General features: G+C 35.3%; 1 protein-coding gene and 1 long non-coding RNA gene across 8 annotated transcripts in view; one reads left to right on the top strand and one right to left on the bottom strand.

Annotated features, from left to right (window-relative positions):
• Nucleotides 1–22187, top strand: part of ADGRB3 (adhesion G protein-coupled receptor B3) — a 463233-nt gene that overhangs the window by 415958 nt on the left and 25088 nt on the right. For 6 of the 7 annotated variants that reach the window (XM_084515008.1, XM_084515009.1, XM_084515006.1 and 3 more), the window contains 6 exons: nucleotides 3977–4127; nucleotides 4701–4770; nucleotides 9663–9729; nucleotides 11982–12067; nucleotides 15437–15535; nucleotides 15880–16051. In XM_084515008.1, coding sequence (XP_084371134.1) covers nucleotides 3977–4127; nucleotides 4701–4770; nucleotides 9663–9729; nucleotides 11982–12067; nucleotides 15437–15535; nucleotides 15880–16051 — 645 coding nt within the window. The remainder of the gene's footprint in view (nucleotides 1–3976; nucleotides 4128–4700; nucleotides 4771–9662; nucleotides 9730–11981; nucleotides 12068–15436; nucleotides 15536–15879; nucleotides 16052–22187) is intronic. The other variant, XM_084515007.1, reaches the window with a different exon arrangement.
• LOC311434700 overlaps nucleotides 3312–22187 on the bottom strand; it is a 94749-nt gene continuing 75873 nt past the window's right edge. The window contains exons 3-4 of the long non-coding RNA XR_014691656.1: nucleotides 14529–14617; nucleotides 3312–4220 (exon numbers count right to left, since the gene is read on the bottom strand). This is a non-coding gene — a long non-coding RNA (uncharacterized lncRNA). The remainder of the gene's footprint in view (nucleotides 4221–14528; nucleotides 14618–22187) is intronic.

The raw sequence follows: 22187 nt of genomic DNA, 5'->3' as shown, positions 1-22187 counted from the left end.
TGTATTCCTGTGTTCAGACAGTGTTTGCCACTCCTGAGACAAAGGTATTCTGATGCCTGTCTGTTAAAAAAATATCAGTAAAAGAAAGCAAATAAAGAATTATAAGTATTTTCCTTTATGAAATTATATATTTAATTTTAGAAGTTTAAAATAAACTGTTCTATACCTATTTTATAGTAGAGGGCTTGAAAGTCACAAAAAGCCAGTAACTTTAACAGGGAATTATGTTTCTGTTCCTTGCTATGTTACTTGGACTGTCCTTGTTTTGTTTATTATTTGTTTCATTTTTTCATTTTTCTAGGTACTTTTCATTTGTATATTCAGTCCATCACTTCATAAAGATAAATTATCACCCATTTACCTTATATCTTTATATCTGAATCAAGAGCAAGATTTTTTTTTTATCTTCAATAAGTTGTATTATTTAGATGGTTTTATATTAATTCCCATTTCTCTTTCATGACAAAATCCAGGTGAATGGATTTTAGTCCTACTTATTTTGCTATCACCAATATAGATTGCATTTTTCATGTTTATTTTCCAGTAGCTTTGATTCTTACACCATTTTCCAGAACCCAAAAACATTAAAAAAACTGTTTCAGGGAAATAACAAAAATCAGGTATCTTTAGGTAATACTCTGTCTTTCTGTGGAAGATCTGTTCACACTGCTATCAAAAACAATCAAACAAACAAAACCACACTTCTGTGAAAGAATCAGATACTCAAATCATGGTAAATGTGTTTTTGCAGGTAACATTTATGACCTTTTTTAGGTCATAAAAATGGATACATGTTCTCTATTTTACTTATCATTATTACATTAAGCCCTAGAATAAGTAGATTTGAATTTCCACGGTTTTTTAGGCTTCTCAGCTATGCTCCAATACTCTTATTCTGAGCATGTCCCTTACAAGAATGAAAGAAGGAAATAATTTGAAACCTGACGTGAGTTCTTGCTTTTAATAGCACACTGTTTATGAAGAAGGGATGACTTGTCTTACTTAGATATTCAAGCTAGCTAAACACTAGAGGCTCAAGTAAAGCTCCTGAAATTGTGCTTTCTGAGGACAGAAAAGCTCCCTTCTCCACTTGTAATTAGAACTAAATTTGGGGAGCTGGGAGATGGGAACAGCAGCTATCGAAAGAAGAGGAGGTCAGTATAACAGAGCTGACTTAATTTCAGAAGCCTGAAGTAAGAGTGAATAAATTAGGCTGTTAAAATTCATTTTGTTGCAAATTGACAGGTGCTCAGCACAGGTAATTAATTCAGTGAGTTTTAATAAACTAGAATTAGAAACAAACAAGAACCATCTCCTCCTAAGGAGATGAGGAGGATGCATATCACTATCTCTTAATGCAGACAACTTGACACACTGCAGCTTTGTGAGTGATGGGCTGCAGGTTGTAGTGATGCTCTTCTGGGTTCAGCAAGGTCTGGGGCAGGCAGTGGTTTCTTGCCAAGGCAGAAGAAAAGAGGAAGAAGGAGAGACTCAGAGCAGTCCAGGATCTGCTTAGAAAGAGAAAAAATATTAACACGTTACTTGTAAAGTTATGGCTCCTTTGCTAGAGATATTTAATGAAATTAATTTCATCAATTTCATGACATTTAATGACAGCCTTTGGTGAAAAGGAATTATTTTTTCCTATTTGGAAATAGGCATCCCAGATATAATACTTTCCCAGACTTAGCACAGTGTAGTTTCTTTATTTGTCAAATTGGAAGAATATAGAATTACTTAAAAGCCAGATTTCCAGGGGTGATTGTCCAGCCATGGCTTTGTCTGGGAGTAGACCAGTTACCAGGATTTGTTGCCTTGCTGAGGACAAAGGGAGGCTGAATTCACTTTGAGAACTCCCTGCATATAGTTCTGCCAGCATGATCCAACAGCAGTTGTTAGGTGATGTTTTGAGGCTGTTTTGCATCTTTCTAATGGTATGTGATGCAAATATGCTGTTACTCCCATCTGCCATTCAGAAGAGTTAGCTTTAATCAGCAGTCATATATTCCAGCTAGAGCACAGATCGCTCCTAATAAAACTTGCTTCTGCTTTCTCATTTTGTGATCAACATGATCATTAACATTTTCATCACGCTTCTTTCTTCAACAACAGCCTTGTCCATATTTGTATCAGATTATCATCATCTGTCTTTCTTTCAATACACGGGATATAACATGAGCTAAATCCTACAGTCCATATTCAGTCAGCCATAAGTTAGCAGTGATTTCACCCAAAAGATTAGGATTTGCTCATATTTTCATATTTATAAGACAAATAGTGTGTTCATATTTTTCCAGTGTTTTACCTGTGCAGATTCTCCCTTTGTACTGTTCCTCAAGTGTGTTTTTTTGTCAAATTCTAGTTCCAACAAAACACTGATAGAAAGACAAATTAAGTTTGCATAGTGGGAAGTCATAACATATGAGCCATCTAGTAAAATAAAGGATATTTCTGTATTTTCTATTATGTTTGTTGTGCATTTCACTGCAGAACTTTCATCTGAAATAAGCATTTATGTTTCATACATAGGAAACACTGTTATCAGTCAGGCTTTAACGGGATAGATTTTATGAACCCACATACATTAGACACATCTAAGCATATGAAAAAAAGGCAAAATCTAAGATTGAATGTCTAGTGCATTTTCAGGATCTGTTGGTTTTGTGTTTTGTTTTTTATTTACTTTTCATTCTTCACTTTTTAAAAATATATAATAATTATCTTGCATATACTTACATAGAACCCACTGCCCCCAGACTTATTATTTGACCTTATTATTTAAGGAAATAAAATTCTGAGAAAATTAACACAATTGAATATTCAAAACAACGTTATCTGAAGCTAATTAAGAATGTAAAATGAACTAAAAACAAGTATAGTATTATATTTATTTAATCTTTTCCAACCTTTCATAGCTTGATTCAAGCCTGATTGAACAATTTTGCTGAACTGGAATTTTAGTAAAAAAAAAAATGCCTAGTCTAGTTAAATGCCTAGTTACATGCATTTAAGATAACTATCAAATATGTATGCTGCATAAAGAAATAAACATAGTATCCGTGGTTCTGAACAGGGTTCTTGCTTTGTTAATATTGGGTACACTTAAATTTTATTTCCTTTTTAACCTTGATGTGATTTTGATGCTTAAAATTTTGATGGGGATAGATGTAGTTTATTCTCAACATTACTGGTGTGGTTTTGGTGCAGGGGTACAATGTATACTGCATTTTATAGCCTGGAACTAGCATTTCAAGCAACACAATGAAGGGTGGATCATAATTTATTTCAAGAAAGAGGCAAGCTCATTTATATAAGTGACAATGTCAAGTTTAATTAAGGGCTATAGTGACAAAAGAGAGCTGACTGCATGCACTCAAAATACTTTTCAGATGACAAATGACTGACACCCATAAAAACAATATCCAGAGTAATTGGTAAGGTTATGATACTTATGACTAAAAAGATTTCAGACAGTATACTCCAGTAGGTTAACATTCTATCAAATTTAAATTCAAAACAGATAAATCAAACTTGCCCTATTTCCTAAAATTCAGATTTACAATCACAAACTTTCTTTATGGAGGAAAAGAAAATATAACTGGCAATTAGGGGCATTTGGATCCCCCCCTTTATTCAGCTCTATGAAGTTTTATAGTCAGTAACACTATGGCTTGATCTCCAAAGTGGCATTATGGCACTCCCTGGTCAAAATAAGGATGTAGAGAAAAATCTGTTTGCATGACTTATTTTGTGTTCTTCACCCTGCTCTGCACACTCAGTGTTTTTGAAAACAGTCCAGAATGCCTAATCCATATCAACATCTCTCTTTCTTCTCTCTTTGTGGCAACTACACCATAAAGGGGGAGCTGATGTTAAGGATAAAGGTCAGGATGATAGAATATGACAACTCTTTGAAATGAAAAGAGAAATGAGTGTCCCGAAGTATTCAGCACACGCTTTTCTTTGCTCCCTGCAGGGCATCTGCACCACAACCACCGCATTTTTACACTTCTTCTTCTTAGCTTCATTCTGTTGGGTATTGACAGAAGCGTGGCAGTCATACATGGCTGTTACTGGAAAAATTAGGACACGGCTCATAAGGAAACGTTTCCTGTGCCTTGGATGGGGTAAGTCTGTAAAATTCATTTATTCAGACTCGTTGGAATGAAACATTTAATGCAGTGGCAATGTCAAGAGTATTATAATTTTCCTCAGTGAACCTGAAAAAGTAGACAGCATGTAACTAAACAAAAAACTGGGTTAGGAGTCTTTCCACTTTAACTCTAGCTTCAATATAATCTCTTAGCTCAAGACATGCTAGTGCGTATTCTCTAATAAATATATTTTAACACCATTTTAGTGTACAAAATAGTGTAATATCAAGAAATAAAAATAAAATAACAAAAACACCTGCTGAATATTCATGAAGTCTCTTAGTATTTCACTTAAAGACATGTCAAAGGTACCAGTAATTTAGCTTCAATAAGGAGATACACCATGGGCAGAAAACACTGTCCTCTCTACCATTGCTTGAAAAAAACAAATCTTGTGATAACACTGTGCTTTTTCAAATGAATCATTCCATGTAAAAATGATCATTTTGCATTAGCTTGCACCGACATTTCTTTTCCAGGCAGAACAGCAATGTATTCTCACCCTCTAATGGTTTTTACTGTTTCATGGGTTTTCTTTCTTTTCAGGTTTACCAGCCTTAGTGGTTGCAATATCAATAGGCTTTACCAAGACGAAAGGATATGGAACAGCTCACTAGTAAGTCAATCTGAAATGGTAAATTAAATTTTTAATTAAAAAAGCTAACATACCCATCAGGAATTATATAGCATGGTCTGAAGACCCTACAGGTGTCCATTCACACTTGGAATTGCCCTAAGAGTCACTGAGTGATCTACAGAAGAACAAAAAGGAAACCATATGTTAGTCTTGGACTAAGCTCAGCAAAGCACCAGGGATGCTGGATTTCCTGTGAGCATTTGAAGCAGCAAGCCATCAAGAAACACTAAGGATTAGGTCCATTTAAATGCCCAACATTTATACAAATTCACCAAAGAGAACCTTAAATGTTAAGGTTAGCCTTTGCCAACCTCTAAACATGTCTATAACTGTACTGGCAAGAGTCTCTTTGGCACCCAGCTTTCTGTCCACCAGGTATGTTAACCACTACATAGGCTTTCATGCCCCTGAGCTGCTTAGAGCCAAAGCCCCACAGAAGTCTCAAAATAGGTCTCCCTTTCAACCGCTCTCTCCTGGAGTGTCTGATCCAGCCCATTTCCTGGACTGGGCAGTATATGAGAGATGGCAAGGACATCTCTGTACTTTGTTTACATTTTATTCATATGGGTTCTATTTAACCACCTGACTGCTTACAGTGTATATTTAGCACCCTGGAAAATTCACTCCTTAGTTAACCTGCCCTTCCCTTGCCTCCTGCTGAAGGAGTTTGGCCTGAGTCTCCTTCCTGCCTGCAGAAGGCTCTAAGAACCAAGACATAATGTGTGTGAGGGTACATTCCCTTCAGTCTCTCTGTTTGCAGCTCTCCTCATGTAGCCTAGGAAATTAAGCATGCATCTGGACAGCAGGAGAGGAAATAAGACTCTGTAAGCTGCTAATGAGGGCATTCATCAGAGATGTGAATGAGCCAGGTCAAGTCCTTACTTCAATGAATACTAAATTATTCTCCTTTGCATCGTCACTGAGTGATCAGGATTCTCCCTCTCTGCCCTGTGTATCCCGCCTTCATGGCACATGGCAGATGAGGCTTCAAGCCCTTGCTCCATCTCCAGGTGGGTAAGGCTCCAAAAACAAATCTCTTCCTGAGTACTTGTTCTAACCACTGAGCTCTCTAGTTCTGAATTGTGACGTGTCTTCCATTTATTTCATGGGGATTAGCTTACCTAACTGTGGGACAACACTTATAGCTGGGAATCCTTAGTGATAAAAACATCTTAGACATCTTTGGGAGTTATATTGAGAACATGCTACTCTGGATTTTTCTTCTAGCCAATATGTGCTCATCTTGCTGTTTTGTTTTTGTTTTGTTGTTGCTGTTGTTGTTTTTTATTATTATTATTATTATTATTTCGTCCTTTAAAAAGGACTGGAGTACCTGATCAGCTCTGAGCCTTAACGAATGTTACAGTGTCCAGACCCCACTGGGGATGTAGCTCCATCCCTTGCAGGATCGATACCATTACATTTACTCTGCTGAAATTATTCATGTGTGACAATTTGCTTCAGTTAGTGTTGCTTCTTATTTCCTTCTTGGGATGATTGAATTTTTAAAAGATATACTTAAATATTCAGACAAAGCAACAAATCATTCATTAAGGGTAACCTGGAAAGAGAAACAGAGCAAGTCTGTACACATAGCAGCCCCTCTCCTCTTATCCAAAATCAGCTGACACAATACTGTGGAACAAAAGCACAAGAGGAGGCACACAAGGGAAAAAATGAACCATAATGCAGCTCTTGTCTTATTTGCAACTACATTTTCTTGGCATTTAACATCACAATAATATAAAGAAAACTGGAAATGCAGAAAATGGAATTTGCTCCTCCATCACCAGCTGACATGCTGTTCCACTCAAGAATTATGGCCTGTAACTGCTAGGCCATGTGAAAGCGGAGCCCCTGTGCTGTTTACCATAACTAAAGTACTTTTGTAAGTTTTTGAACTGCTTATGCTAATGTATATTTGGCCCGTTTGACTGCATTCAGAAGCCAAACACACATACTGCCATCAGAAATGCATTCAATTATACACATTCTGCACCGTTCTGCCATCAGAAAGCATTCTGCTATTAAAAAAAAAAAAAAAAAAAAAAAAAAGGCGGAGAAAATTAAGAGTGAAAAGGAATTGATTCTAGTCCCATACATGGAGAGTTTGACTAGAAGGGAGGCCCAAGGGTCTTCAAAGCAGGTTTATAGGGTGGTACAGCTGATGAGCTTGGCCTGAATTATTCACACTTGATCCAGCTCTGTCATAACAGTGTGTAATTTCTCTCTTTTTCTTTCAACCCTAATTATTAGACAGTTATATTACTGTACATTCAAAATCACTTCAGTGATTTTTGAACACACTTGTACTGAAACAGGTACAGAAACTGAATAGATTCCCTAAAACTAATTTGGAAAAATAAAATAAAATAAAAGCACATAGTAACAAACTTTTAGATATTTGAAAAAGGGTTGTGTAAAAGCTTAATTATTTTTTCCAACTATTTCTGTGGGGTTTATAAATATTGTTGCTTTTTTAATTTATAAATATTGTTGCTACCTCTCAGAGCTATGAAAGCACCACTACTGCAAGTTACAGTTACTAAATCTGTGAGACCTACTACATGCAGTTCTGTATACTAATAAGTAGTGCAGATAACTTTCAGGAAATTGTCATAACAGCAAAATTTAAAATTCTGCTATAGTCATGTTCTAAGAGAAGGAGCCATTCTCCTAGAGAGTATCAAACTACTCACAAAATATACAGGACACCGGAGCAAGTCTACCTCATCACTCAGCAGAATTTTATGACCATGCAGCATGGTTCCATAAAACTACCAGTAGATGCTCTTAATACGAATCAATTTATATGGCTTTTTGCTATGTGAAGAGCAGGGAGAAGGAATACAGAACAGGTGAATACAATAAAAACAACCATAAAGCACTGGGAAAAAAAAAAAAAATCTATTAGAACAAAGAAAAAGAGAACAACAACAACAACAACAACAAAAAGGTCAAAGAGTTGGCAGCAATTGCCTTATAGTACAAGAAGACACCTGAAAATTCATCTTCAGAAATTCTTCAATGGGAAAGGTTGAGAACAAGTGCATTTCAGAGAGATCAATTGGTGGCTATTGAATATATTGCAAAAATCACATCAGACTGTTGAAAATCCCAATTGCTGAAAATTCAGATTGCATAGAGAAAAGAAAACTACCTCTACATTCTTTACCATCCTGATCCTAAATGGAAGTCACTCTACTGAACAGCTTTTTTAATTGAAGACATAGGGGAGGAAGGACACAAATGTCCCTTTGTGTTAAAGATATTCATGGTTGAAAACTTTTGGTTCTTTTAAATAAAATGGCAGACTTTTTTTTTTTCAATACAAGTAATTGAAATTATGGTTCAAATACAATATGTTAACAGTTTTTATGGACTGATGTTTCCATTCACAAAGAAACTTGAACATTTCAATTACGTGTTTTAGTTACACACAACGGTCATCTTCAATAATACTGGTAAGAAAAAGCAATATATTCCTCCTCAGAGGTCTGTGTTCTCAGTCGGTCATTGTAAATAACCTAGTGTTGTTTTTTTTTGTGTGTGTGTTTTTTTTTTTTTTTAACAAAATAAAAAAGCATAAAATTTTGAAAGCATTTTTCTTTGACATCAGAAAAACTAATGGAATATTGCTGTTCTGATGTTGTGGTTGTTGCTTTTGAGGTGGGATGTAGACTAGCCTGCCATTTATTACCATTTTAATATTGAAACAGATATAAATTATTTACATCAGTTTATCATTTCAGAATTTAACACATTGATGCAGCTGGGTTCATGGAGCAAGCTTCACTACAATGGGGAACGGTTTTATTCTTTGCAGTTAAAATTCCAGCCATAACAGATCATTATGATGCGTTTGCATTTATTTTATATGGTTTTCAAAAGCACAAAAAGAATACTGGAAAATAAATAAGAAATGTATAGTTCTGATGTGAATGTTTCTGGATATCAAATCCAAGTAAATTATTTTAGTGCATACACTGGAGTTTTCTTATATATAGGTGTGATCATGCATTCAAATAAACATGAAGTTCTTTGAATGTGTAATCACTGAGAAAATAGCACAGCTGCATTTACTTCAGTGCATGATGCTCCTGATCTTCTGCAGATATGGAAAGCTTTACATCATAGTGTATCAAATATTTAGAATTTGATTCTGTAAGTGCTCCATGTTTGGAAATCTGAGGGTTTTCAGTGAAAACCCTGATGCAGTATGACAAAGTCTGCAAGATTAGTAGCTCACCAGAAAATACAGTTTTCAGATACTTTAAAATATACATTTAAATTGTTTGCAAAATATTCCAGAGAATATAGAACAGTTAAACCATAGATAATGAATTTTCTTTAATGGGAATATTGTCCGTAAGACCTAGTCCTATTAGAACTTCCTAAATGACATAAGTGAAAATACATAGAACCGTGTTTTTAATCAAGTTCTACTTTAGAGGTACCTGACTGTTCATTGTTTTATAGATAGAACTGTCAGGCATTATAAACTAGAAATGTTTTTAGATACCTACTGAGCAAGACCTCTTCAGATAACTCATTACATATGGTTAGAGTAGATTTAACAAAGATTTACAGATTTATTTTATATTGTGCTATATTTTAGATTTCAGCATATGTATAATTTGCATTAAAACTTTTGACCCATTAACAATTGGTAATGGAAATCACTTTTCAGTTGTCTCCATCATCATGTCAACCAAGTAATTCAATTCTTTTGTGTGTGTGTATGAATTTCTACATATAGGATTGAACATAAACCAGAATAATCTCATGCTGTAGTAATTATTAATGCTTTCATGGCAATACACTATACTTATTTTTAATTTGTGTTAGTTCTTCTCTAATGTTCTTTCCAGCTGTTGGCTGTCTCTTGAAGGAGGGCTACTTTATGCTTTCGTTGGACCTGCAGCTGCTGTTGTCTTGGTAAACATTAATATAATTTCCAATATTTTCATATGAAATGGTGGAATGTGCTATTTAAATTATAAAAGCTTAGCTATACCATAGAACTAAGATTTGCTGTAATTATTGAGCTTGGTTTAACATCCCTTCAGTATTTTGAATACATTATATACTTAATTGTACCACATCTTTATATCAGTTATCTCAGCATGCTTACACAGTAAGCTATGAAAGAATAATGTGCTAATTGGTGGCACACAAAACTTGTTACAGGTATCACTGAGTTATTATCAGTAGCATCTACACAGTTGTCACTGCCTTGTAAAGTTCAGTGACAGTCTTGATAGAGTGCTGCTTGGCAGCAAAGGCAACAGAATGAGTGGAACCAGCCAGCAAGTTCTCCATGGCTCCTGCTTTTCAAGGAAAAGAAAAAATCGTCATAGCTGAGAAATGTTACTCATTTGTGTATTAAACTTTTGCATTTCTGGAAATGCATTTATTAGTAAGATTCACTTTGTCTAATTTTAGACAGCTACAATATAGATTTCTACATATATGCTAGTTATTCCAGATGCATGTTGCTGTCAGTGGAGAAAAGTATGCACTTTTAGGGCTCAAATAATCAGATATATTTCAATTTAGAGTAAGATGAATTGCACCCATTATGTGCCACTGGCTATCAGTCATCTGCTCTGCAGTCTGTATGGATTTTGTAAAATAATTTGTTTCACATTTTCCCCTGAATTCTTGAAGGAGATTGCAGACTTTGAATCTAATTCTTCTTTCCCCTGCACCAATTTTATACTAGGATAGCTCTATCAATACCAGTTGTCTCTGATTTTCCCTTGCTAAAGGGAATCAGTCTTAGTAGTCATCAAAGATAAAGCCATTTAGCTCCAAAGATTATCCTGAAATGGATGTTTACTACTCCCATAGAGTTTGTCTCATCATTGCCTGGAGTCAAGCCAGGATCCTTTTGTACAACTCACAGTCCCTGTCATGATAGAGGAGCCAAGGATGTTTACAGAAAGCCAGGCATAATTTTCACATGGAACTGTATGTTCTCTTTGTAATTGGCAAGCTTTGTTCAGAGATGTTTGAAGTTCACAGTTGCAGTTTGCCCTACCATTAGCTAGTGACTGTGCAAGGAGCTGTTCTATGCAGCCACTTAAGCCTAAGTGTATGAAGCAAAGGAATTGTATGGCATCAGCTGGAAAATGTAAATGCTGAAAATAAAGTGATGATAAGAAAAGATGAAAAAGAGTTGGCAGGACAGACTGGCAACAATTAAAGATTTTGGCATAGATCTTGGAAAATCTATTTGAAAGAAAAAAAGGATCACCGTTTTCTAATCAGAAAAATAAGAAACGTTTTTTCAATACACTGAAAACTTTGGTACTACCTCTTCACAAGGCCATGCAGAGTTAGTTTCATAGAGTTCAGTTCAATAATACAAATGGATAATAACAGTCATTAAGTTGTCCGTTAAATGTCATTAGTATCTCCATAGATTGCCAAAGTCTGACTGCCAAAACACTTGGACTTTTTTTTTAAGGTTAATTCCTCAACTGATGTATGTAGGCATAAAACCATGTACTTTAATGGGGATAAACAGACTTCCCTAAGGCATTAATTTGACCCCCACTCTCCACAACCCTTCCCCCCCCCAAAAAAAAAAAAAAAGAAAAAAAAAAAAAAAGAAAAAAAAAAAGGTGTATTTGGGGAGGACAACTGCAGTTAAACAAGGTTCAAGGCTGGCATTTTGGTGAATGAGACAGTGACTGATGTGCAGGAGGCTATGAAAAACCACAGGCTGGTTCTGCTTAAGTGAGGACACCCACACAGGCATTAAGTGCTTAAAAAGGAACATAGTCATGGCCATTTGTGTGCACTGACTAAGTCTGCCCAGTGCACTTAATTCAAATTCAATGCTATGTGATTTTCCTGGAATAGAATACATAATTGCAATTAAAACCAAGGAAATATTAAAGCTATATTACTCAAGTTTCTGGCCAGCAGACACATATGCATATAACTTGGTACCAGATATAATTTAAGATTCAAAAATAAGCCTATTGCAGTGTGCCAAAGTACGATCCATTTGAGAATATACATTTCTAGTGGGTTTGGGGATGGTGTCACATAATTTCTGACAGCATACTCAGAAATGTAACAAGATGCATATTTCAGGCTTGGAAAAGCCCTTTACTGATGCAACAGGATAGGTTATTTTCTTTCAGAAAAAGATCAACTGTTCATTTTCTGTTTGACAGGTCAACATGGTGATTGGCATTTTGGTATTTAATAAACTCGTTTCCAGAGATGGAATCCTAGACAAAAAGCTCAAACACAGAGCGGGGTAAGCAGAAATTGTGGGGTTATTTTAAAGCATATTCAAATTGTATCAATGGTTTCCAATTACAGACATTCACTGAAAATACATCTGATTGTGCTTTGAACCTTTATACCAGTATAATAGTGTCTAACAGATTCCATTCATCTCAAAAGTTACAGTTGCATTATCCTGAAGGAATGCAACTAAATAAACTAAACATAATAAAACACAAGTACAACAGTATTAAGTTAATAACAATGAGGATTAAACAAATCTAAGCAGAGATTTCACAAGAATGTCACATATTTAAAATTGGTGCAGTTAGAAAAATAGTTTTATGAACAGTGTGCAATGAAGGAACTGATTATTTTTCTATCTAGCTCTCAGATTTAATTACTGTGGTGGGAAATGTTATTTATTTGCGTAAACTGTTATAAAATATATTTTACAGCAATATAGCCCTTACTGAGGTCAATGCTATTCTGCCTCTCTTGACTCTGTGAAGAATTTGTCTATGTTCTGACATTTGTATCTACTCAGATATATGTTCTAATTTAGTAAAATAAAAATTGAAAGTTAAAAAAAAAAGTACTAAAAGCCAAAAATGGGGGGGGAGGGGAGGGGGTAAATGCAAATCCTGTGTTATCAATTATTTATTTGCATTTAAATTTAAATTCCTTTTTTATTATGAGAAAAAAAAAAGGTTTATAACAGTGGTGGTATTGAAAAATGTTTTTCAGTGGATGATTGATTCGACATGCTGCTGCAGCAAACCTAGATTCATCCCATATTGTAGAAAAATATTTTGCAATTTCATCATCACTTTCTTAATGCTTACAAAGTAAATTAAAAATTTGCATACTTATTTTTACAGCCATATTCTAGTACTGTCTTTTGGACCAGCTTGTAGACCAATGTCTGCATATCTAGCAATGATAAACAATGATATTTTCATTTTACTGTGTATGTAAAATGTGTTGGTAAAATTTTTAAAGGTTTGCTTTGAACTATTTCACCATTCCATTAACAGTACCATTCCTAATAAATTCAATTGATCGGTTGGATGAACAGACTTATGATAAATAGTTTGGCTGGTGATTTTAAATTAAATCATTCCGGTTTTAAGTTCTTTCACTGTCTTTCTGACAAATATGAACCAGAAGCTTTCATTTTGTTTCTTCTCTTTTCTTCATTTTTCTTTACAAAGTATTAATTTCTTAACCTTACTTTTGTCTACATTACTCCATCAATATCCTTAACTGTGTAATACCTCTGATGAAAGCTAGAATATTAGAAAACTAGCCAAATTATTTCAAGAGTAGTAGTAACTTAGTATTCTGCAAATTACATTCACAACTGTTCTAATTACAGTGATTTCAGGAGTCTGACCAGCTTCAGGTTTGTCTTTGTATATTTTCTAAGGATGTCTAAGCTTAGATTTAACTGAATTATTTTTTTCAGCAACTCAACTGTAGGCTATTGAAATCTATTTGTTTATAGCCTACTTTCTTGATGAAACAAATAACTTGCTTTAACAGTGTGCAACTTAGTTAAGATGTATTTTATTTTAAACTAAATGGATAAAGAACTAGAAACCATTGTCAGAAGCAATCCAGTTATGTGTAAGCATGTAGATGCCGTAATCAAGAAACAATCAACTCCTGTGACACTATGAGATGGTGGTTTGGCAACAGCATTGCTTGCTACTACTTGGCAGATGAAAAGTCTTGAGTCATTGTTTGGGGCATAGGAATTTGTGCAGCATTTGGTCTCCAGTAGTGGCATTACCACTCATTTCTCAAATTTCTCTTGCCAGTCATGTTCAGGAAGGCAACTTTATTCTTTCTGGCAAATATTGGACTCACACTTGTCAAAAGTTCAGCTGTGGAAATAATTTATGTGGTGAATGGGGCAAAATATATTAATTCCATATGTTTTTGCTACCTTTATGAGTGTAGGGTGAATCAACAAATGAAAAAATATGGCATGTTTTCTTGATGGATATCAGTCATACTTCTGGAATAGGGAATAGTGTACATGTATGCTCGGACAAAAAGTTTGTATTTGGCTAACATATACATCAAGCTCAATTATTATTTGCAAGATCCAGAACAGATCTATAGAGGTAAAAAGAATAAACCAGTCCAATAACAGTGAAGTTTTGTGTAGCAAAGATGGAAAGTGTTTGCCCAAACTTAGCCTAGGCTTATTCATGGCATGTTTCTAGTTCAGTCATTAGCCTAGTGTAAACTGATGTGGAGCCACTGAGTTCTTTTCACATCCCACAATCAATTTGTACAAGGTCATGGCTCTGCACAGTTGTTTTTACAGAAAGTCATGGTTTCATTTAGTTTATCAAAATGGAAGCCACTGGAGTTCAATATTTGTTTTGGACAGTATGTTTGAAGTCAAGTGAATGTTGGGTTTGGCTATAAAAAGGGTGTTAATTTGATTGAAATAACTTGGAAAGAACCTGAAGTGTTACCTCTCTTCAACATGTTGACCATTTTCCAGCTGGGAATAGGTAAAGCATCTTTCCTGTCACGTCTCAGTCAGCTATGGTTATTCCTGGTTCTGACAGCAGAAAAAGAAGGAATAGCAAAAGTATTTATTTAGTCAACTCAGGAAGCTGAATGTGTGCTGTATGTAGAAGAAAATTTAAATTCCAGGTTTTGCCCTTTAACTCTTCTGACAGGTGCTGAGGTACAAATGTCCATACAAAATGCTTTGAGCTTAATGCTTGTGTACTGTGTTTTATTAAAATGCAAAACAGGTCACCCTTTTTTCAGTATCAACTGATATTTATTTCATCAGATTCCATACATTACAAGCCCTGTATTCAGACCTTCATACAGCATGAATAAAACCACTCCAGATGTTAGTGGGCCATTCAAATCACTAGTACAAATCTGACGATATAGTATGCCCATACTGATTTGATGCTTGAATATATTTTGCAAGTTTCTTTCCCTAATTGCTCTGTAATTTTATATACTTCATACTTCCCTTGCTTGTGTCCTATACTCTTTCTCAAGAACAAAAGCTTTTTAACAGGTCTGAATAGAGGGATTTCACTTTGTATGTCTATCCTAGCACGTGCTTATGTTTACTTCAGTGTACTGAGCAGTTTTGATCACAAGATATTTGGGGCCTTTCTTAGCTTAAATGGAAGAAATAGAGTCTGCATGATATGAAGCCCCATAGCATTAACATTTACAGTTAATAATAATGTAAAGTACAACATACAGTTTTGCAACAACATAGACCATTCATCCTGAATAAGTCTACTTTTTTCTGCATGACGTCATATTAAAAAGCTAAATTTCAGTAGCAACGTTTTTTGGTGACAATTCAATATTTTGTTCTTTTTGTGGGTGTTCTGTTTGTTTGCAGTCAGATGAGTGAGCCTCATAGCGGTTTGACGCTCAAATGTGCCAAGTGTGGAGTAGTTTCAACAACAGCTTTGTCAGCCACCACCGCCAGTAATGCCATGTTAGTCCTGATCATTTACATCTTCTTGTTACAAATCTTATGCAGTGCATGTGAGACAATAGTTTGATGATGACAACTGTGTTTGCTAACACTGTATAGAGTGCTGAGCATGTTTAAGTACTTTATAACAACAAAAAAAAATGGAACTGTTTATTAACTGAATACAGGATATTCTTTAGAACATAAAGTACCAACACTGTTACATACTTGTCTGTGATTTTCAAGTTAACTTGATAAAGTGCCATCCTTAAAAATGTATTATTTTAAAAGTGAGTATTTGATTATTTATTTATTTATATATTTATTTAAATTTTACAGTGCTGCTTTTCTTTTTCTTTCAATAGGGCATCCCTTTGGAGTTCCTGTGTGGTATTGCCACTTCTGGCCCTGACTTGGATGTCTGCAGTTCTGGCTATGACAGACAAAAGATCAATATTATTTCAGATACTTTTTGCAGTATTTGATTCATTACAAGGCTTTGTTATTGTCATGGTCCATTGTATTCTCCGAAGGGAGGTGAGGAATGGCTTCCCAGTTTTCTAAAGGGCTGTGTTCCCTATAAACTCTCAACTGCTCTTTAATGTTATGTACAACTTTCTCTACAGATTTATATTTTGTAACAAGAGTAAAGTATTTTATGATGAGATGTAGAGGAATAAGTGAGAGTGGAAAGATCACTTAATTCCAGGTGCAGACTGTCAGATTCAGTATAAAACTGTACACACTTGATTAAAGGTGGCTTTTAGTCAGTTCCAAATTCAGTTTATTTCCCAGTGTTAGGCTTTTCCAGTATCCTGAGTATAGAGAGATTCTAACATGAATGCCCTTTTCTTGAAGAACAAAAGAGAGAGATTTTTACAGTCTCTAGCACCAATTCAAATACAAAATTATTTCTGTTTATACTTTCCCTGAAAGAGGACTCATGGAGATGAGACGTTGGTGAAGAGCTATCTCTTCAGTTTCTACACATACAGGTGCTAACATGCATAAGTTAGCAGGACAATGAGAATGAACAGAAATGAACATTTTGAGAATATCAAAGAAAAGCCAGTATCCCTGGCCTACCTTTTGTAGCTCAGCGTTGCATATCACCACTGATATCTGATGTCAAAGCTACAGTATGAGTGCTCTTTAACTTGACTCTGGTGACAGCTTCATTAACAGTCTGAACTACTAGCTAACCCAACACTTTAACTGAGATAAGTTTGCCAGATTTGTGGAAGTGGGAGCATCTATCAAAAATGGGCTGATGGAGCCAGACTGGAGAGCGGTAGCCTGGTTCCACCAGCATATCTATTTACAGAGCTCATGCCTGTTTAGACTCTAAGTGTGGTATTTATCAACTTCAGGATATTTACCACATCAATAAAACACATTATATTGTCTAGCACAGTTTCTTGTGATTAGCAAGAGTTATTCAAAGGCATTTCAGAACTGAAAAAAAAAAAAAAGCAAACAGGGAGATGTTTCAAGAGAGGTTTACTGTCAGTACTGAGTGAGGAATCTAACACATTGGTTTTCGTTTTCACCAGTCACACCCTTTAAACACTGAAATTCACCATATTCATGAATAACAATTATAAATGATGTAATTTATTTTAGTCTTCCAATGGTGTACTACTTTACACAAACTTTATATCACTATTCTAAATGGTATGAATATGAGACTATACTATCAAATAATCATTTTCAGATTTTAAGGAAAAACTTACCAATATCTTTCAGAAATTATCTTGTGTGTAAGTGTGTGCTGACTCCACCCTACATTATTTAAGCTGTTAGAGACTACGAACCTTTATTTTCCTTAGTTTTCATAGTGGAAGGGGCTTATCTCCTTTACTAACATTTTTATTGTTATTGTTGTTCAGGATAAAAATATGTGCAGATAAGAGATGCTACTTGAGGGTAATCTATATTATGTAGAGCTGCCTTACTATCCCTTTATTTTCAACAGCAGTTTCCTTCCCCATGTGATTTACATCTGCAAAAGAGGTCATTCTCATCTGTAGAGCCAAAAACTACCATTTAAAATATTGTTTTAGTATAATGGTAAAATAGTGCCGTTATTTGTAGCCAAAATTTTCAGCAGAAAGAATGGCAGTTTCATACTGGTTTTCCTGTCCATGAAGTTTGTATTTCCTAGGGATAAATTAATTATCCTGGAAAGAGCAGACCACCTCCCACCTCTTGGCCTGAGGATCCGTACTTATTTAAAAATCTATATCACAGTTGCAGATGAAACCTTCAATTTTTGCTCTTATATATGTTATGCTATGTTACTTTTACAATTTCTCATGGATTTTGGTCTTTCTTTTTTTACCAAATCCAATGATTTATATCCACATATGCACTGCAACCTCTCTGCATCCTTACAAAGATAATGCTGTTTATGTTTTGGTTTTGAAGATTTTTTTACTCTTTTGGTTTTGAAGATTTCATCTGCAACTGTGAGCACTGCCTTAGTGCAGTAATGCAGGAATTTTTCTGGAGAGACATTTTGACTGTTTAAGATGAAAGTGATGTGGCTTCCCACAATGTCCCAAGCATTGATTTGAAGTCAGGTTTTACAGCTCAATGACAACCATTTGCTGAAAGTGTTTCATTCCTAGGGAACTCTTGGATGTTGTTGATCATCTAGTGAAAATATTACTTTCCAAACTTAGAGGTAGGACTCTAGCAATTTTCATATGGGAGAAGAAAATGATTAGACAGTTCTTCAAGAATGGGAAAAAAGTAAAAATTGACTCACCTGAAGAGTTTTTTTTTGTTTGTTTGTTTTTAAAAAATCGTGTATGGTCTGCACTTATATGAGCCAGTTTGCAGTAGCAAAGAATTAGTTGCTAGCTTCAAGAAGTTTCTACACAGAAGGAGATATAACTCCAATAAGATGTGTTTCAATCTGGCTCTAGCAACCCTGACTTTCTACTCCAGCTCTAGAGACCTTTTGGTGAGTTCTTGTACAAGCCCAGATAAGCCATTGTGCACAGCATGCAATGCAGTCTTTGCAATTCACAGGGTATCTCCCCAGCTGAAAGAATAGTCTGTTTCCTTCTGTTGTCTGCAAAAGCTTTTTGCTCTGCCAGTGTGTGTCAGAGAAACCCTGCCAACATATTTGTCATTTTTGATGACAGCTACAAAGCTATCTCAGTAATATCCTATAGGATTGATCTAATATTTGTAGCATACCAGCACAGGCAAAACAGTAATTCTGACTGTCAGGGGAGGGGGAATGTGTAGTGGAATATATCACCATAAAATTCAAACTAAGAGGACAGCCCTGCTTTGCTATACCCGTATTGTTGTTATATTACAAAAAGACATAGACTGTTATAACTTACTCTATAAAACCCACTTATTTCCCTTTAGTTATAAAGATATAAACATAAATGATGGAAACATTTTTTGCTTTCACCAGTATGCTATATCAATGAGCTTGTGTGACAAGGGCTGCACTGGGAACCCAGGGAAATTCACTAAGACACCCAACTAGAAGAGAACTGATGTGCTGTATGATGTGCTGTGTCTATTTCTTCCGTCCATCAACTAAGGGTCTTTTGGAAAGATATTAAATCTCTCTATACTTTATTTTCCTAACTTCTAAAATAAACATCATGCTTGTAATGTCATGCCTCTTAAAAAACAATTTGAAATTGGGAAAGAAAAAAGCAACGTAAGACTTAGGCATTATTGCTTTATGTAGCCTTCATAGCCCAGAAAGCCTAGTATTTTTTTCTCTTCTTCTTGCTGTTTGAGTGCCTAATTGGGCATTGGAAGAGAGTGAGGAATATGTCACAGAACAAAGAATGATAGGAGAGGGTAGTGCTGAAGCTTCTTCTCCATCAGAGCAAAATGTTTTGCCTGACCTGCTTCAACATGAGATTTTCTAAAGCTAAATTTCAATCATACTGAGTAGCTCCCGTTACTGCTGGTGATGGGAGTAACCCACTTGTGTTCTCTCTTTTGCTGTGCTCTGCTGACTAGAGTACATTTGAATTAAATGCATCATTGGTGTCTAAAGCCCACATTTCTGTATTGAAGAAAAAAGGGGGTGGGAAGTGGGGGAAGTATATTAGTAGGGAGAGGGTAAGTTATAAAGTCTTTGGGTTGGTTACTGTTGCTAAGGAAACTACTTCTTTGGTATCTGCACGTTCATCACATCTGTCTCTCCTGCTCTGCCTGGCTCTAAGAAAATCCTGTAATGATGTTAGAAGGCATGGAGGAAACAAGATTATGTTTCAAAGTAAGAGGTAAAGAAAGCACAATCTTAGCCAATTCTAACAAGTTTGAACAAGTGGTTTAGAACAAGAAGCCAGTATTTAGGCAGCTCACAGTGATATTTGATATTCTATTGACATGTTCAAATCATATGTTGCTTGCCCTCCAGAAACATCCTAAGAAACATGCATGTATAAAATCAGGATTCACCACTAGAAAGTAAGGAAAGTAGGGCATAATATTTTTGAGAGCTCCAGAGCTATCTGAACCAGGGAAGCTTCATGAACACAAGTCCCAAACATAAGGAGGGACATTGCATAGAGTGAGAGGTTACAGAATGTTCTGAAATAATTATGCTTTAGGGTCAAGCATTATGAGGTCTGAGATGAGATGTGGCTTAGCTGGGGGTGTTTCAGAAGGCATGATTTTTTTTTTTTTTTGATAAAACCATTGTGCCGGTGCTTATCTAAGACCATAACAGTCTGAAGTGTGACCTGACTAAAGCACTGATAAAGTGACAGAAGACTTGCATTAAATTTGCGACAACTGTGAGATGCCAAATTAAATTAATGTCAAACATGTGGAAAACCACAGTCAGTGTAGCACCTAAAATCAGAATCTGAGTCACAATACAGGTCAAGCACGTTCTACATTACCACGTGTGGGAAGTCTTGGCATTTTGAAATCAACCCAAACTTTTACCACCTTATTTCATTCTTCTTTCTTCTCTATATTACATCTTTCTGCACCTGCCTCAGTGACTCTTCAAAACTGAAGAACACTGTTAGTCATCTAAGGTTTCAATACTTTAAAATAATGCTTCCTAATTACAAAAAAAAAAAAAAAAAAAAAATTTCTTCTATTTAATTTTACCTTTTGTGAAAGCTTTTAAACAGCTTGTGGTAGAATATAGTGTATTGAAAAGGGATGCCTTTACATCAGCAACAATTAATGAATTATCCTCTTCTACTATTCACAAAATGTCCATGAGTAGGATATGATTTTCTACCATTTAATTATTCTGAATAAGACATCAAGTAATTTCTACAGATAATAAAAGGAATGTAGATTTTTGGAGTTATTTCCATTGAGAGTATTTTCATATTCCAACACAAAATGATACTTGTTTGTTTTGAGTGGAGGTCACCCAAGTAAGTTCCTGTTTTCTAAGTCACATCTTGTAATCAGGTTGCTAACATGGGTACCTGCATTTTTTGAATCAAAATTCAAATTTTAATACTTAGATTGTATTACTATATTAGAATACATCTGAAGATACATAAAGAAGTGATAGAAATTAGTTTTTTTTTATTCAAATAAATATTATCTGTATACTTTCAATGTATTGATGAAAATATTCCTTTCCATTCCAAAAGTTATCTTCTTGTCCCTACTGTGGTATGTGTGAGAATTCAGCAAAATCTATTTACGTTTCACTGCTAGCAAACAGAAACTGAGTTTTGTGTCCCTGGTGAACCATGAATTTCTGGCAGAAGGGTTGCATAGCAATATTTCTTTAGACATACTTCCTGCTCAAAAAAAAAAAAAAAAAAAAAAAAAAAAAAAAAAAAAGTAAAAAAGCCTTTTCTATGAAAATATATTTTCTCTTATGTGCTTGTGTTTTAGGGGCAAGTCATCAAATTTAACTTATGGTTAGTATTAATAAACAGAACTGAGAATTTTTTCCCTTCCCTTCCCTTCCCTTCCCTTCCCTTCCCTTCCCTTCCCTTCCCTTCCCTTCCCTTCCCTTCCCTTCCCTTCCCTTCCCTTCCCTTCCCTTCCCTTCCCTTCCCTTCCCTTCCCTTCCCTTCCCTTCCCTTCCCTTCCCTTCCCTTCCCTTCCCTTCCCTTCCCTTCCCTTCCCTTCCCTTCCCTTCCCTTCCCTTCCCTTCCCTTCCCTTCCCTTCCCTTCCCTTCCCTTTTTTTTCATTTCAAGAAACCAGACGTGTTCAAGCAGTCCATTTTTCTTCTTGTTCTCACACTGAAGATGTTTGCCCACTTTGAAGAGTTTTACTCCTAGAAGAGACATGAGATTTCTTATACATAGAACTTACAAATGCAATCAGTAACATCTTTCAAACTGACTTATTCTTTGAAGTATAATTAGGAAAGTACTATGTATCCGATGACAGTAACTGTTAAGAAGAATCTTGCAATTATCAAGCAGAAGACATATTTTGCAGTGGTTAATAGCGTTTCTATGAAACCTGCTTTTAGACCTACACCAAACTGAATGAGAAGACAAAGACAAATGTAATTACCCAAGACAGATTAGGCTTGAGTACCAGATCATTGCTGACTACTATTTAATTCTTTCCACTGGCAAATCCGATACTGTGGTCTTGGTGTGATTGATTGACAAACTTTGCAGCAGGTACAATACCAAATGTATGAAATGTCAGAATTAAGCATTTATGTTTCCTGTTTCTGATTTACTA

Source organism: Aythya ferina, assembly GCF_964211825.1.
Source record: "Aythya ferina genome assembly, chromosome: 3".
Taxonomy (NCBI): Eukaryota; Metazoa; Chordata; class Aves; order Anseriformes; family Anatidae; genus Aythya; species Aythya ferina.
The sequence above is the reverse complement of the archived record's forward strand: the minus strand, read 5'-3'. Positions and strand labels throughout refer to the sequence as shown.